The following is a 17,553-nucleotide window of genomic DNA, read 5'->3' as shown; positions in this document are numbered from 1 at the left end:
AAGAAAATTTTCCTTTTTATTAGTATATATTTTTTCTCGGCGAATACACATATATTAAAAAGGAAAATTTTCTTTATTTTAGTAAATGGAGTCACAGTTGTATGCAAACTAATATTTACTAAAAAATGCAGACAATTTTTTTTCTCAGTGCACGCGGAAAAATAAATATCCGGACAATGCGCGCGTGATGAAAGTGAAAGATCTATCACGGGTTATAATTTTACTTCTCTCATGAATTTCTTTAAATGTTATTCAGTACGTCTCCTTCTCTGTTCCCCCCACCCCCTTCCACATAGAGACACGTAAAGACTAAGTCGCAAGGTAAAGCGGAAATCGTTCGCGAGGATCACGACAAGACGGAGGAAACGAGAAGGCGCACGGAGAGAAGAGCGAGAGGGAGAGGCGCAATGACTCTCCTTTCTCGAACATGGATCCGTTCGCGACTATCACTTTCGACGGAATGAAAGTGGAGAACGCTGCTGGCGTCTTCGGAGGAGGCGCGGGAGGAAAGGCGAGAGATAACGTGCGCGCGAGCTCCTTAATTAGTCGCGATTTTAATAAAACACACTCGTGCGCCTACCGCGTTTTACGTCCATATTAGGATTATGTTTATTAATTCACTGCGCTTCCTCTTCAGAGCCTCGTGGAAAATTTGCTCGCTCCTTGCAATCGGTTAAAATCGTTGCCAATTTCGTGGACGTAAATCTCAAAAACGCTGACCGGAATAGACAAAAATCGGTTAAAAACGTGTGGAAGTAGTTGGCAAACGAGAAAGAAGGAAACGATAAACATTAAATTTAATTCTTCTTAGATTACTTAATAGAAAATAAGTGACTTTACCAAAATGATTTTGTTAGATGGAAAGCAAGATGACAAATCAGAGATGTTCGCCTTTACTGCGGAACAGTTGTTGATGTGCGTGTAATTTTGAAGTTCGCCAGTGTATGTCAATGTAATGTGCAAATAACTACACGTGCACTTGGCACGCTGAGGATGGATCATGCCGATATAATGGCATTAAGACAATATATAGATTCAGTACACATCACTCCTCTAATCGAGGACAATGTTGCAATATTCCATTTCCGAGGCCACATGTTAATTAGTTTTAATTGGCATCTCCGTTCCATCTATACCTTCATCGCGTAGAAAAACTACAATGCGATTATGATATGATAATGCGGATAATAAGTTGGAGATCTTTTTCCATTTTTTTTTCTCAAAAATAATTATACTCTGGAATTTTTTATACGTGAAGCTACGTGTTCAGGAAGACAATTATTTATCTAATAAAAACTAACATCAAATCAGGATTACGACGACTAAGTTGATGTTAAAAAACGTTTCTAACTTTTTGTGCGCAATAAAAATAGAATAAGTAAGTGCAATCAAACTGGACGTAAAGAGAATTTTTTCGAGAAACTTCTTATATGAAAGAAAAAATTGATATTCTTCAAGAATGGACAAATCGAATTTGTGCTATGATTGTCGTGGGTTTCAATTTTCATCTGGAACTTAATTGTTCCGGTCCATTTCAAGATTTTCACTCTGTCAACTTTTTTCCGTACCTCTTTACTCTCTCCATTCTTTCCTTTAAATCTATATCAATTAATCTCACAAAGACAAATAATATTTAAAAAATTGCATTTGTTTTTATTAACTATTATTCGTACGGAAAGGAAGTCGAGTTTTCATCAGCTAAGTAATTACTAAGAAAACTGTGCGTCCAGATGGAAAGAGATTTCTCCGGAAAATCGTGACTCAGCAGCACTTTCATTAAATATAAAATAATATTATATTATGCCAAACTATATTATACTAATTCCCCGCGGATAACAATAAGTAAATGTGCAATTTTTTCATTTTATTAATAATTATATAGATATCTCTTATCTGTATACATCTAATTCTATTGAGCAATAGAAATGTCGTCCGAAATCTGCACTCGTCCGCGAGAACACACGAAAACTCAAAAGTTTCCCACTTATCACTACCTGGCCACGTGGTCGTCGCGTTCAGCAAATTCTCCACGAGAACACTGAAGATGAGTATACACAGCGGCCCGGAAAAGGCGCTGAACGAAGTTAGAAACGCCGAGATTTGTGTGAACTCACCACGCACAGATATTTATCCGTCACACGGTTTCGCCGTGAAAATCGAATTAAAAAAAAAAAAAGATCTTGCGGGGCTCTGAAGGAGCTCTCGGTGGGCTCGTGCTCTCTTCGGGGTTTTCTGTTACTGTCTGTGTAGCAGCGCTTAGTGAGCGGCTTTTATTAGAAGGAGGGGCCTGGCACCACCTCCACGCTACACTTGTGTCCACGTCTGCCTCGCGTTCTCTCCTGTCAAGTCCGCACGGGAGATCCTGAAGAAGGGATCGATCACGTTGATAAATTTTATTCCGATCACCGAAACGTTGGATACTTCGAAGATGACCGTCAGGATATGCATCCACGTGTAACAGGCTTTCGAATGTAACAATATATAATTAATATTCTTGCTGCGCAGCCTAGCGGATTGAATAGAGGTTTTGAATTTAGGAAGATTTTTTTCCTGGATAAAGAGAATACTTAACATTTTGATTAACAAGTATCTTCAGCCGCATCAGTGCGTCTATCTCAAAAGCTGCGTTCAAATAATGTGCGCACGTACGGACAATTAAACAGCAAGGTTTCCCTTATCGGATTTCTCGTTTATAATAATGTAAATCTGTTTCTCCCCTTGGCAGGAAGCTCCGTAACAATATCGATAAAATCGATAATTAGTCACTTAAAGTAGAAGAGGCATACATATCGGAGATGTAGATAGATAATGTATATCATACATTGTAAGACATGACAGAAGACCGAAGCGTAAATAAAATCTTGAGTAGGTAATTGATGAATAGATGTATATAATTACGAAATAGGACTCGATCTGAATGTCTGGGAACATTTATTTAAAGCACATTTTTCGATACACACAGAGACATGATTTATGTATCGTTTAGCTTAGCAACTACGGAGCTGTCGCAGACAATTACAAAAACACATCTAAATTAACGTCATGTGATTATCATTTATTACGTTCATCCATGCGTTGCTAACAATCACTTTTACTCGGATTACAAAGCGGCACACATCGCAGCAGTGAAACTTCATTTTTTTTTCTGATGACACAGACTATTAGATATAAATCCTCGTCGATTAAAACGTATAAACGGTGTCGCGGTAGATAATTACGGCGCGCCGTGCTGATAATAAAAGCGCGTGACATAAAAAGCGTCTCTCACTTAGGTCATGGAACATCCTAACAGGTCGTACAAATATTTTTCAAGTGAAGCCGTTTAGTTGTAATGACGCCACACCGTCGTCTTGTTTTTTCTCACGTTTTATAACTCGTAGTTGAAGCAAATGGTTTTAATGCGTGTGTAATATATCTCGTTATAACAAGATGTGGTTATTATAAATAATAGGAAGTGGAGAACACATTGTTGCGCAAACACGTTGCTGCACGCATCTTGACAGAGACAGGTAACCCTTTCCGATGGGAAAAAAGCAATTACGTTCGTACACTGTAAAATACTTGGGATTATATTTCTTATTGCTTATCGGGATATCCTTCGTAAAGATTTTATTTATAATTATACCAAGGATTGCCTCGAATCATTTATTTAGAAATTTTGCATACTTTTTGTTGTACCTACCTATGATTTTTATAGTTTTTATTTACTCGCTAAATTACTTACTTCCTACCGGGTAGATATCGTTGACATTGAACAGATGGATAATTAGAATTACGTATTTGATATATTATACATGCAATTAATATATAATACGTACAATTATATCATTATATCATATTAATATATAATATGTGCAATTAATATATAATATGTACAATTACGCAAAATCGTGGAAAGTCAGTTATTGGCCTAATTCAATCTTATCTACTACTTATTGTTTATCATTCCCTCCCATTGATTTTTTCAAAATAATAGAAACCAATGATAAAAATCGTATTTGATCATTACGTCTATCACCCTGCTCTGTTTAACAAACGTGAAATTTTTCTTACCTAATTTTTTACCAACAAAGTTGTTTGGAAACGGAATTTGGATTACAGAAATGCTCATGCACTTTCGACACGCTTCGTTTAGCAAGGAGAATATCTCTGCTTCACATTTGTCCCTGTTTATACTGATATATTTAATAAAAGAACAAATTTTTGTGTTTTTGTATTATCTGAATTGGGGGGCTCTATTCTATAAAACCCTTTATAAAACTCGAAAGGGCAAAGAAAATAAAGCGATAAGAAAATCATAAAAAACGATTAATCGAGCATAGAAATAGTAATGTTTGCATATAAAAAATTTAGTATTTATAAACGAAAGCTTTATTATATCACGCATTCATATTGAATATGATATATAACATTCATTTGCGAAATAAAATAAGCATATTAAAAAGAGTGAAATTTTCCGTTTTGTAATAAATCTTTTCAACTACGACGTGTCATGGCGCATGGTCATAATGGAATAGCAAATCAATATTTAAATGTAACGCGTGTCTTTTGTATATAGGTATTCATAACTGCAATATTATAACCACTTTCTCCTCAGTTCATCATAAAATCATAAAATTATGTACATATGGAAAGAGTCAAAATGCAAACATATACATTTTTAAGTAAAATAACTCAATTATTTTTAAATGATTATAATATACCCACTTCATGTGTTAATTTCGTTATAATGTTTCACACGTTGTTTTCTCTAAAATTAAGAGCCAGCTTATCTTGATATAAAATCTGCAAGTATTTTATTTCATTTGAAACTACATCCTAATTACATCCTTCAAATGAGTCGTAATTAATCGGATAACATCTAGCATATTTCGTAATGACGCATCTAATGGTATTACCCAAAGTAAGTAAGTTTGAAACTTAAAGTTTCCGCAAAATAAAATCGAAAGCGATACGTTCCAAGTATTTACGTTGCGTGCATCCAAGTTTTCACTGGTTACAAAAGACCGAGGTGCAAATTACAATAGATATATAATTAAATGTTACCCCGTTATCGCGGAAATGTAACAGAGAGTAACTATAACCAGAAGTATGTAACTATTCTTGAAATATTATCCGACAATCGAAATTGGATTCTTCGCTTTTGAACCCTTGCGCTACGCCGCTGCTTAGATTACTTTTAGAGCTTAAATATAACTTTAATATTTTTAAAAAATAAATCTAGGTAGCGTAAATATTTTAGTATTTTCAATCTTTTATTAAATTCATACATATTATATTATTATACTTACTAGCTCTTCAATTATATATTTATTAAGTCGCGTTTTATAACATAGTAATTTTCCGTTGTTCTAAGGATTGCGAGTGCTTGTCGACGGATTGATTTTCCACTCTCGACGTTTCCGTCTGTTACTTGTCAGTAAATTGGAATGACAGCAAAAAAAAAGGACAGGTGACGCAATTATTTTTCCTTCATGACGAAAGAAGATGATTTGTCTTGAATAATACACATTTAATGACATTATTGTTACATACTGTGTGTGTGTGTGTGTGTGTATATATAAATATTTACGTGTCTATATTACGTACATATATATACGTATCTAACATAATACACTTACAATTAATTACTTACAAATTATAGAATCATTACCCAATTTTTATTCTCTATTTATTCTAATCATAAAGAATCAACGATTACAATTTTCATGGAAGTCCGATTACAGACCTTCTCTTTCATTTCGCCTTATTTACAGCAGTTATTATTTCCATGGAAATTCACAGTTCGTTTACACTCTTTTTCGTTTTGTCGAGTGACACATATAGTGCGAGATATAATGCGAACGCATTTCCGATGCTGATGTAACTTGCGCCACGTAACACGGAACCTGAAGAGACCGACACATGCACGTGAGGCTTGTTCCAATACCGGAATTATACTTGGACCAAATAGCGACCGGTGGAGAAAATCCGGTGAAGAACAAAACGGTAATGTTGATGTAACTTCTGTGTCGATCAACGACTTTAATGCTTTTTATTTTTCGAAAGTGTTACATAAAATGAAAACCGGAAGAAAAAATTTATAGTCAAAAGAAATTGGTAAGAGGCCGTAATTATGTCGTTGCTATGCAAATAGGAAATGCTTGGAATAATTGAAGAATTCGATTAAAGAGTACATAATTTATATTACGCGCTAGTACCCAATGTAATAGGTGAATGATAAAGTAACAATATCGGGCATTTTTTAAATATTGCGAAGAAGTTTTTGCACAGTTTTTTTTTTGTACACCTGACATTTTTATATTACAGATTTTAGATTACGAAGGGATATTAATTACCGGCAAATACTATCGTTGTCTCCATCGCGTATCTAATATATTATTTACACGGTAGAATATTCTTCCACGTTACAATGAATATGTATATCTATGAAGGCAATCGTAGTTCGAAAGAAACGAAGCGATGATTACTATTCTGAATGTTTCTGGGGAGGCCAAGGCTCTCTTTTCTTACAAGACCGCGTTCACTTTTGTGCATCATGCACCTTGTGAGTCACCTTTGTATTTCTTTTTTTCTTTCTCGCTTTTGGTTTAATTTAACGCGCATTAACGAATCTTCGAGACATTCGATTATATCTAGATTTTTAAAACTGTGCCAGTTTCGAAATAAACGACTTCTCATTGGTTTCGTCGAATTATTTGGATAATCGAACGCGAACGAAAAAAGTCTACGTGAAAACATATGCAAAAATATGTATAAAAGTCACATTTTTATATCATAAAAAAAATTAATTATTACATAATATTGAAAACATAAAAAAAATGTTGATTAGATTAGCAAGAAAATAAGAGTAGAAAATAATATGTATAATAAAACGATATGAATAATTTAAAAACGTTTAATTTGATTTAATAATTAATTTGTCTTAATAAATCTTCTTGAAAGAAACAGCCGTCTCAATGAAAGATATTTCGATCATTCTACATTGCCTGTAGATATGTTATTACATTCTGCGGTAAATGCTACAGTTAGAGGTATAAATGTCTGTAATCTTGTAAAAATAGAACTTTAATACAGAACGTTTACGAACCATTCATAGCCACTGATGCTTGTTTTAAATCAGTTAATGTTAGATGTAACGGCATAAATTATGATTCCAATGACTGAAGAAATTTTTAGGCATCCTGTTACAACTCGTTATGACTCTTTATAGTATTAATTACAATTGGCTCTCACATCCCCTTTCATTATTTCATGATTCATATATCGCACGTTTCACCTTTCGCATGACGCGCTGCAGTCCCACGAGCGCTTTTATAATATTTTTGATCGTTGGTCCGGAAACGGATTGTCCCGTCACCAGTGAAAGTAAAATGTGGCACGATTTTGTGTTCTCTGCGAACCGGAAATTATAACGGCAGGCAATTTTAAGTTTAGCACAATCAAGCTTTGCGGCACATTTCATAAATCGTTTTTGGCAAAAGCGAACGCAACGAATAATAATGAATGAATTAATTTATCTCTCTCCTTTCCCACATTGCAAATGAATTTCTCTCCTCTTTTCTTTTCACGTTACAAAAGATAACTTTCATAAATAAAACGCGATAACCTAATATATAATCCATTTCGTCACGTAGAAATCGGAAATTAGAGAAGAATAATTCTTCACGACAATGATATATTTCGCAACAAGGAAAAATTATTGCACTTTGATCTGATCACTATCATTATAGGTGTCTTCTTCACAGTTTCTTTTTACGCGTTATCGTTTTTCTTTCATTTCGCAGACTCAAAAAATAGCACAGGTCCAATCATTCAGTCTACCTGTCTACATATAGCCGCTATCGTCGTTCGTATAAAGAATAGTTTGTCGCGCGAATGTTGTTAACCTTGCCACTACTTGAGATTTGCATGAAAGCAGGGGCCGTTCGATCGCGGGCCCGGGTTCACCATGCAATCGTGTTCTCCGTGCGCTACTCGATTGCATCTAAAATACAAGTTTCATGCATTGTACATGGCGCACGCTCGGTGCGACGTTAGGTGCCGGTTCAGCATTTTTTATCGTTCGGGGTAAAAGTGAAAATGATCATTGATTGGCACAGCAGCGCGGTGCAAAGGTTTCTCTCTCGAACGGATGTTTCGACGTTCTTTACCGTTCGTTCGATCCTTCGAATCGATTACGCCGCATTTGCGAAAGGGTGAAAAGAGCGGTCATTCAGCTTCGCGGTTTTTCACCTGTATTTCTGCAAGAATCATTATTGCTAAAGTAATGAGTCTGCGTGATTGTTACATGGGTTTGCAGCGAAGTGAAATTAACGTTGCCGATCTATTTTTGTCAGCTTACTTAATTTCACTAATAGTTTAAACATGCTGCGCTTATGCTTAAAATAGTAACAGACTTGAAAATATTGATTCCACTTAATGCGTTTGACGTTGAAGTGTATGTGACAGACATATTGTATGTCATTTAAATACGATGCCGTAATGCAATTTACATATATATTTATACGCATAAATATGTGTATACATATTACATGTCAATTGTGTTGACTTTGTTTTTATCGTCGCAATAAATGATTATTTCTTCCGTCTCTACAGATTTTTTTTAAAGACGTCTAAATTTCGCATTTGTGCTGATTTTATTAGCCCATAATAAAGCTCTAATTATCATATTTTAATAATTTCAATATGTCAGATTAACATAAATCATGAATTTTATTCTGAGGAAACATTTAATTTACGATTATGCATGTGATTGTGACAGAAATGGACAGAAATAGTTTTTACGTCGTAGTATCTTAATGCATGAATATTGTTGTTATTTTATAGTCAAGTAAATATTATTTGTTGTATAAATCGTCCGGTCTTTTTCAGGATTGAAAAATATTAATGAACTTGAAATCGTTGAACGATGACGACGATTTTACCGACAGCTATCTCATTAAGACAAGACTGTGAGACAGAGAGCTCGATTAGCGCTAAGGCTTTGGTGAACGTTCGCCAGACGGAGACACCTTTATCTACATCAATAATATTTCAAATTTTAATTGCTATCTATTAAATTTTAATAACATGCTCGTGATATTTTCTGTTTTTACTATCCCCTTCGGTATATCCGTGAAATACATAGCGTTAAAAGAAAAGCCGACTATTTTATGTAAGCCGGACGTTACACAAATATTGTTCTTGATGTGCGACGAACGTTTTATTAAATTGGATCGCTGTTAGAGCTGTTGACAAATCTGAGAGCCTTTCACTTATTTTAAGCGATGATCTAGGCAAACGACGACGGAGGGCGAAGATTTTCCGAAGAAACGACCGAAGTATATTGGCCAGGAGCTAAGAACGGTTTGATTAGTACAGATAGTCCAGATAGAATAGACCGTGCAAGTCGCAGTGATCGACAGAGAATGAAAGGTGGACGGTGATCAGCGGCTAATAATGGCGGTGATAAGTTTACGTAGATTCCGTGGGGAAACCAGTTTTTACCTCATCGCTGACTGATTCGACTTCCTCTCCGAGTAGCGATTTACTTCTATCTTTCGCCAAGCGAAATTTATTTTTTCCTAACTTACTTACCAATAGTTCACCGTTAATAAGGGGCTATAGATGCAAAATATAGCGCACAAAAAAGGCTAGTTTTTTTGTGTCGATCGCTTTTTTAAATTAATGTCTCCACTTTGATTTGCGAAACTGTTTTTATACTTCCTGCAAAAAGTATACTTAAAAAAACTGTAATTTAATGTATAAGGAAACAAATATAAGATTCATATATTAAATTATAACTTTTTGATATAGTTCATATGACTTATTTATATTTTATATTTCTAACTAATGTATATATGTGCAATTACGTTCTGAGGTCTTTGTTTCTCTTTCCTGTCTAAAATTGCAAAAATTGTTGGATATAGTTTTACCAGGATTGGGCGGAAGAACACGGTTGCAAGCACGATGTTGCGAATCGCGCAAATTGTTCGACAGCACAGTGCACACTGAACGTGCATTTGTGCAATGGAAAGTCCATCGGCCTCGTATGTTCCATTCTTTTTTCCGCGTCGATTTTATCACGCTCGATTGAACAACGTCGAGTCGTTCATCGTGTCCTGCTATTAGTGTCATACAGTTACTTAAATATTACTAGGAAATCCTTCGCCAAAGATATAAATTTTATAATTCGCAGATGATTAACGCGATCCTCCAAAAACAAAATAATAATCCTCTAAAAATAAAAAAAGAATTTATATATGTACACATGTAATACTTCTTTAATGCTGCGCACGTGTATACCGTACGCGTAATTACTAGTTGTACCGGATCTCCTTTGTGCATTTTCTTCGGGCGTCACGTTCAATTGTGGTCCAATTACAGATTGTGATACTTGGAAGCTTTATGTAAACCTTTCTTCGAAAAAGTGAAAGGTTACCGAATGCAACCGGATAACCTTCTCGTTGCTAAAGAAAGATCCTGAATTGACATTTTACACTCGCTTCTTTTTATTGCGTTATCGTATTTTCGAGTTTTATAAATGAGTCCTTGTAATTCAAGCATCATCTTTAGCCACTCTTTAACTTTTTATTTATTCGTTGATTTATTGCCTAAATAATTTAAATTTCTTATTGGAAATATTTATAAATTCAGTTTTGACATTATTAAAATATTCTGACTTTATTACTTTTACTTATTTATCACTCCGATCTTTATTTTTAAAAATTATAGGAATTTATTATTTTAGGCAATCTGTGTAATACATCATTGAATCAAAATTTAAACGACATTTATATCTTAATTTAGAAATGATTGGTTAGCAGTGATTTAACAGCGACTGTCATAGAATATCCTAGCTAGTTGCACAACGTAAATTGTACAAAGGCAGCTTGTAAAGTGGAATCCTCTGTCTCGGATCTTTAGTGACTTTCTACCTTGCCCTAAGCTAAATCAGCCACTTTCAACTCGGCTCGGTCGTGAGAGCTGTCATTAGCGTGAGCGGGTGTGAACGCGTCCTTGCTTTGTACCCGCAAGAAACGGGATGCCATCACTCATTACAGGGACTCGCTCTCATTGTTAGTACCTCAAGATCACGTTCACGGTCGTGACCAAGCTAAATCTCCGAGTACTTTACTATTACAGTTTTACTTTAATCGATTCTGCTCTGTAAAGGAAGTATCCGAAGCGGAGAGATGCAGTTTTGAAATCGGAAACGAAGCCTGGACCTTAAGATTAACTTTTCCTTAAAGAATTGAGTTGTCCTATAGCGTGCGTGAAATCGGTATGTTTCGAAAGCTGCTTCTGACAAGTTCTTATTGTTACGATGCACATAATACAATTGCTAACGATACAAATTAATAAATAACTAGCCTGCAGTTATGTCTAGCCTGTTACATCTAGTTTAATAAATGGTTTAATAAAGCTATTACGATGTAACATTCGATATCGATGAGGTTGGAGCACCCGGAAGAAGAAGACGTAAACGGTGAACTGGTTTCAACGATGGTTTACCTTTTCGCTGATGGGCGCAATCACTTAATCACGCCGGTAATCAACGTCCAGTGCAGCCACTCGTCATCGTCATCGTCATCGTCTAATGTAATGCCCATCTGCTATAGCTCCAGAAAATAAGTAATTTCGCCATTTATACAATGTTACAAAATTGCCACGTGCTCCTACAAGATTAGGCACTCACGTCCCTTACGAAAGTCTCGTCTGTCATCACGTGCGTTTCGCATTACATACTCGCCCGTCTGTGCGCGCGTAATTATCCAAAAGCCGGAGAGAGGAAGACCTCGTCGTCGGTGGAAAACGCAACGACGGAAGTGAGCGCGACCGCCCCCGCGGTTCGACGTACTATGATTAGCGGACCCGATATCCCGTTGGTGCATGGAAAAAAGTGCATGCTTCCGCGATCAGGGAAAAAACAGGCCTTTGATTAGGCCCAGCCTATAAAGCAACCATTTTCCTATTCAACTGTTCAGTTCCTCAAGTACGATCCTCGTGTCCTTACGAGCTCTTCCTTCCGCGACCGTCGCGCGTCTAGTTTCTTCGGTAAAATCGAGCTGTCTATACTCAATTAATTCGACATGTAAATTGTTGTTTGTAGAGGACAGCTACCCTGTGCCTGCTTGTGATAGTGAGTGCAGTGTGAGATTAAAAGTACAAGTGCGCTATTATCTGAGAAGTTATATAACTCAACTTAGTCACCTGCCTTCAGATTTGTGTTATTGAGTTTATTAAACGCATCTGCAGAATTTGTCAAAAACTCAAGGAATATAAATAAAGAAAATGTGATGTTAATTTCTAAAATCGAAAATCATGGTATTACAATCGTCCACTAATTGTACTTAAACCTTTAAAACTTTCGAATGAAATAATAAAATCTTTGGAGCAGAAATATCGATTTTCAAGATGTTTCTCATGTTATCGAGGATACTATCTCGTTCGAACTGCATTCTGATTCTGGTAATATTTAACCTCGCGTCCTCGGCGCCTTTGACACCTCAGAAACATTCACCGTTTCAAAACGACCAAGGCTTCTCGTCTCTCCCAAAGATCTTGGAGATCCAGCTGCCGCTGAAAATCTCTTCGAAAGAAGATTTAGTCGCTTGGTCCAAGTACGTAACGAGTTTGATGGCGTCGAAGATCAATTTCACTTCGTCGACTTTGAAGAACTCGCCGTCAATCGAGAAACGAGTTTCCTTTGCGAGCAATTCAGGCTCGAAGTCGCAGGAGATGATGAGGAAGGCACCTCTCAATGAGAAACGACAAGGCCTGAACTATCCGGCGCGAAGGCTCAAGGAGCCTCACGTGCAACGAGCGGATGAAAAAGTGGTCGCTTACCCTTTGCCCATGGGAGCGATGAGACCGACAGCATCCAGTCGGCAGGATCCCCCTAGCCTTCCCACGTCGAATTTCAATGGGCCGACTGATTTTGGACAATACGTGGACTTTAACATCGGGAATTCCTTTCAACAAAGTGAAATTGATACCTTTGGAAATTTCGACTTCTTCTCGCAGCCACCTTCCAACACGTATCTTCCGTTGCCAGTTGATAACTCGTATCAGAACACCGTTAATAAGAATGTTTCCGGCTTCGAGAAGCCGGCGAAGCTTCAGGCTATGAAGAATTCCTTGAATCTTCGCATCAAGGCCAACAATAACAAATTCGAACAGGCATTGCCGATCACCGTGAATAACGGATTAACTGGAATAAATCTGTCGCATATAGGTGAACCTCTGTTGACTTTTCCATTCCAAGCAGTGGTCACGATCGCTAAAGAACTACCAGCAGCTACGAGGATACAGCCGAATGATTACACCGCGGTTGGAGATTTTCCAAATGAGTTTCTGCCATACTTCCAACAAAACTACACCCTTCCGAACGAATCCGGACAAGTCAACGTCTTCAATGATTTCATCACGGATACGAGTGAAACGAAAACGCGGGAAAAGGTGAAAAAAGGAAAGGAAGAAGAGAAGGAGCAGAATGTACGCGAGCAGAAAAAGCAAAGCCAGAAAAAACCGAAGAGTACAAAGAAGCAAAATTCGGCCTTAAAGCGACAAGCGTCCGTACTCGGGGATTTGTTGAGGACGTTGGGTGTTCTGCGGAAACTGCCGAAGAATACCACTCAGATTAACGTCGCGAAGCCTGTACTCTCTATCTTGAAAGGTAACTCGCAGAGGATACAAGTGGCCTTCGACGAGGTGAGTAGATCTCAAGCAGCGTAATTCTAAATACACATAATTGTATTAATTTAAATAATTTATGTTTAGGCTGATAAACATAAATTATTTACGACGTAAAGAATGCTTCGTGAGATAAATGATGAATCTATTGTACTTGGAAAGAAAAAAGAAATATGTCGCTATTCATAAAAGTGGCGTTCACACAATGACTATAAAAAGTAATTGCCGTAATGATTTTTGCGAAACAACTGTAAAAAATTGAGATCAAACTCACGCTCAAACACGACACTTAAGTAAATGATTTTTGAAAGGAGAAACTGATTCGCGTCCATATTTAAGAACTAAATTATAAATTTTCTTATATATTAAATTATATTTTGTATTTTATGTTAACATCTAACTCAGGCCGGTATTTATAGCCGGTTCTTATGTTTAAGATTGTCTTAAGTACAATCTCAAGATGTCCTTAACCAATCACAGAGCCGTATTAGCATCTTAAGATATTACTTAAGACGGTCTTGAAATAAGATCTGACTATGAATATCGGCCTCGGATAATCATTGTTACAATATTACACAAAAAAAGATAAATAAAAATTAAAAACGATAATTAACAATAATTATGAAAAAAAACTGTAAAATTGAAATTTACAGTCGATTGCACTCGTCATCAAAAAGAGGTAAGTAGAGAAGAGAACGGCGATTATAAAGAAAAATTGTGAAATTTGAACTTTACACTCGGTTGCGTTAGCCACAATATTTTCAACCTGTGAGGACATATTCTTATAAATATGTATAAAAGTGTCGTCTCAGTAATTTATTGCACAAATGAGGGCCAATGTATGTGACGAATTCTTTCTTTATCAATCTATCGTTGACAGATCTGGTGACGAAATCGATAAATCAATGAATCTAACTGTGCGTTAATAAGAATGCAATACTGAAGCGATAGATTAATAATTAATTGTGCGTCTTTTTTTACGCTTTCGACGTAATAGTATTGTATTATACAACGGTATCATAAATAATTATATTTACATATTACTCGTCGCACGGTTACATAATGACTATTGTAACATTTGTCAAAAATGTCACTAATTAAAATGTAATTATTTGTTTTAGACGCCGCCTAATCGTGGGAGACGCAATGAAACGTTTCAAGCTCAGCAACTAGGCGTATGCAGTTTATACATTTTTTTATTTATTATAGAAACATGTTCTATGAATATTATAACGTGAAATATCATTATAGGATGATGATGATGAGGACGACAATGATGAGAACGGCAATAATGAAAACGGCAATGATGAGAATGGCAACGATGAGAACGGCGATGATCAGACCGACAATGAGAACGATGATGACGATGGCGAAGGACCGCAAACAGAAGCGCAAGAGGAAGACGAAGACGAAGATGAGGAAGAAGAGGGTGGATCTATACAATCTCTGATCGAATTATTACCGTTAGCTGCACCAATTCTCGAAGAACTTAGTGATGTAAGATAACGTATCGACAAAACCTTGTACGGCGGTACAGCCGTGACATTTGTGAATTTTTTATAATCATGTTTCTGATTGCACAAGACATTCTATCGCAATACAACATTAGAGGTGAAGCGTGAAAAACAGAAAGCTATGATTATATTTTAGCCGGAATCCGACGTCGATATAGTAGAAGTGATTCAAGGTGCAATTCCTCTTCTCGAAGGACTCTCTGATGTAAGATTAAAATACCAGTCTCCTCTGTCTCCTCTCCAAATTATTCGTGGAGATTTAATTATACAATGATCTAATGTTTGTTCTTTTCCAGCCAGAAGAGGAGGGAGGCGTCGATATTCCAGCCGTTCTATTGCCACTCTCTCAAAAGCTCAGTGAGGTAAATTTACCGCGAGTAATAATTTCCAAAGTCTACTCTCTGACGCCAAAATAATCTCTTCAGGGCCCAGAAGGCAAAGGTAGCGATTCCGGCGCCATTTTAGGACCTCTCATTCAGCTGATAGCGCCGTTGATCGGGCCTCTTTCGGGCCCCCTTTCGGGTCCGCTGAGTCGTAGCATTAGTGGCGTAAGAATTTTATTTTATAAAATTGTAGAATCGTAAATTGTAGATCATGAAGAAAGAAAGAAATTGATTTTCGTGCGCGGATGTAAAAGCAGATATAAACGAAGTTATTAATATGAATTTCAGCCCGATGGCAAACAGGGATCGGCATCTGTATTTGGAGCATCGGCTGAGCCTTTAAGCAAGGTAATTTATATTTTTGTAAGCCTTTCTGCGTACATTATAGTACAATTATGATTTTGCATTATTGCTTATCTATTTGTGATCTCGTCGATTTTAGCCACAAGGACCATATGGGCAATCAGTGTTGTCGGGCCTGATCGCCAGTATCACCGCTAAACTAAGTAAAGTACGCATCATACCACCCAACGTATCTTTTATATGATTATAATTTAATGATTTTTATTAATCTTGATTAATCTCTTCCTTTTCTACATTTTTTACATTTTACACAAAACTAAATAAACGCTTTCTTATTATTTCTAATATTCAGGAACTCGCCGCTTCGGCAGGTGATTCAGACGTAAAATCTCTAGTAAGCTCGGTTGTGTCAGGCGTGCTTGCTGGTGCCAGTGCTGGTTCGAAACAGAAAGGTCACTACGGTTACAATACATATGGTTACAACGATAACAATAAATATGGCCAGAATGGTTACAATAGATACGGTCAGAATGGTAACAGAGACACGTACCAATCGCCCACATCCTACGGCTATGGACCCACCGTAAGAAATTTTTTTTTACACATGGCACAATTTTAGATGTGCGTTAATTGATCATTATACATTTAATTTACACTTGTTTAACAATTGTGAGAAAAATTTGAATTGAAACAGATAAAGATAATATCTCCCATTTTATATTTATTTATGCTCATGCACACAGAAGTGGCATTTTCGTTATTTTTGTCTGAGATAATCTCTCGATCTATTTTTACAGCAAGCAGGGAGTTCTGCCGACGCGATTCTCGCGCCGTTAAAGGAAATCCTCGGCGCTTTTCTGAAGCTGTCGGCCACGTCGGCGACCTCCAGCGCAGGACTGTCCGGCACATCGTCGAGCTCCAGCGCAGGTCTGTCTGCCAGTTCCTCGCAATCGTCACAAGAACCAGAAAAACCCACGTACGGTCCACCCACAAAGCCGCCTTATGCAGCGCCGCCGTCGCCGCCGCCTAGTCCTTCTTACGCCTCACCTCCCAGTTCTTCTTACGCTTCACATCCCAGTTCTTACGATTCACCTCCATCGAATTCTCCTTACGTGTCATTCGCGCGAAGACAAATCGCGCGGCAAATAAAGAAATTATTTTGAATCACACACTTCGCCTGCAGTCTATTACTTTATCGATTTTTCAAGGATTACTTTCGCGATGGATGCAGTATTCTCGATATAACTGTAAAAAGGATTTACTTCTTGGTTTTTTTTGCATGCCTCTTTGGAAAGGCTCCATTTAGCGCAGGTGTCACGGCCGTGGAGTTGGCTCATGACCTCTCTGATAAAGCCTAATGATTATTTTGCAACAACGAACTCATTACAGCTGAAATCATGTGGGTATTACCAGCTTCTATGTGATAATTGCAGGATAATCTAGCCGCGCAAGGACAAATGTCACGTCATCAGTGCAAACTTTCGTTTCCACCTCATTTAAAATTGTTATTTCCTGCAATCTTGCGGGTAAATTGTGAATAATAATTTTCTGCGCAAAATGTATGAACACCCCGCCATTCGCACTTTTAACGATTGAACATTGAGAACATTAATTATAAATTATGATTATTAATAATATAATATGTGTAAATAAAATAAAATATATTTATTCTTACA

At 36.8% G+C, this 17,553-nt stretch overlaps 2 protein-coding genes across 4 annotated transcripts in view; one reads left to right on the top strand and one right to left on the bottom strand.

Annotated features, from left to right (window-relative positions):
• LOC139773383 (uncharacterized) overlaps positions 1 to 2,275 on the bottom strand; it is a 22,923-nt gene extending 20,648 nt beyond the window's left edge. Inside the window, exon 1 of one of the 3 annotated variants that reach the window (XM_071707816.1) lies at positions 2,115 to 2,275. The gene's annotated coding sequence lies outside the window, so the exon portion shown is untranslated. Of the gene's footprint in view, positions 1 to 1,994 lie in introns of all 3 variants that reach the window. The other 2 variants (XM_071707800.1, XM_071707808.1) reach the window with 2 other exon arrangements.
• LOC139773302 (uncharacterized) overlaps positions 1 to 17,553 on the top strand; it is a 21,175-nt gene extending 3,622 nt beyond the window's left edge. Inside the window, exons 2-11 of the mRNA XM_071707675.1 lie at positions 12,095 to 13,695; positions 14,799 to 14,852; positions 14,929 to 15,174; positions 15,328 to 15,396; positions 15,488 to 15,553; positions 15,617 to 15,739; positions 15,863 to 15,922; positions 16,017 to 16,085; positions 16,230 to 16,460; positions 16,675 to 17,553. Of these exons, the coding sequence (XP_071563776.1) occupies positions 12,400 to 13,695; positions 14,799 to 14,852; positions 14,929 to 15,174; positions 15,328 to 15,396; positions 15,488 to 15,553; positions 15,617 to 15,739; positions 15,863 to 15,922; positions 16,017 to 16,085; positions 16,230 to 16,460; positions 16,675 to 17,040 (2,580 nt within the window). The 5' untranslated portion in view covers positions 12,095 to 12,399 and the 3' untranslated portion in view covers positions 17,041 to 17,553. The remainder of the gene's footprint in view (positions 1 to 12,094; positions 13,696 to 14,798; positions 14,853 to 14,928; positions 15,175 to 15,327; positions 15,397 to 15,487; positions 15,554 to 15,616; positions 15,740 to 15,862; positions 15,923 to 16,016; positions 16,086 to 16,229; positions 16,461 to 16,674) is intronic.

Source organism: Temnothorax nylanderi, unplaced genomic scaffold, assembly GCF_030848795.1.
Source record: "Temnothorax nylanderi isolate EJ_2023f unplaced genomic scaffold, tnyl_v1.0 TNYL_tig0004_pilon, whole genome shotgun sequence".
NCBI classification, from domain to species: domain Eukaryota; kingdom Metazoa; phylum Arthropoda; class Insecta; order Hymenoptera; family Formicidae; genus Temnothorax; species Temnothorax nylanderi.
This window is presented reverse-complemented; position numbering and strand designations above follow the sequence as displayed.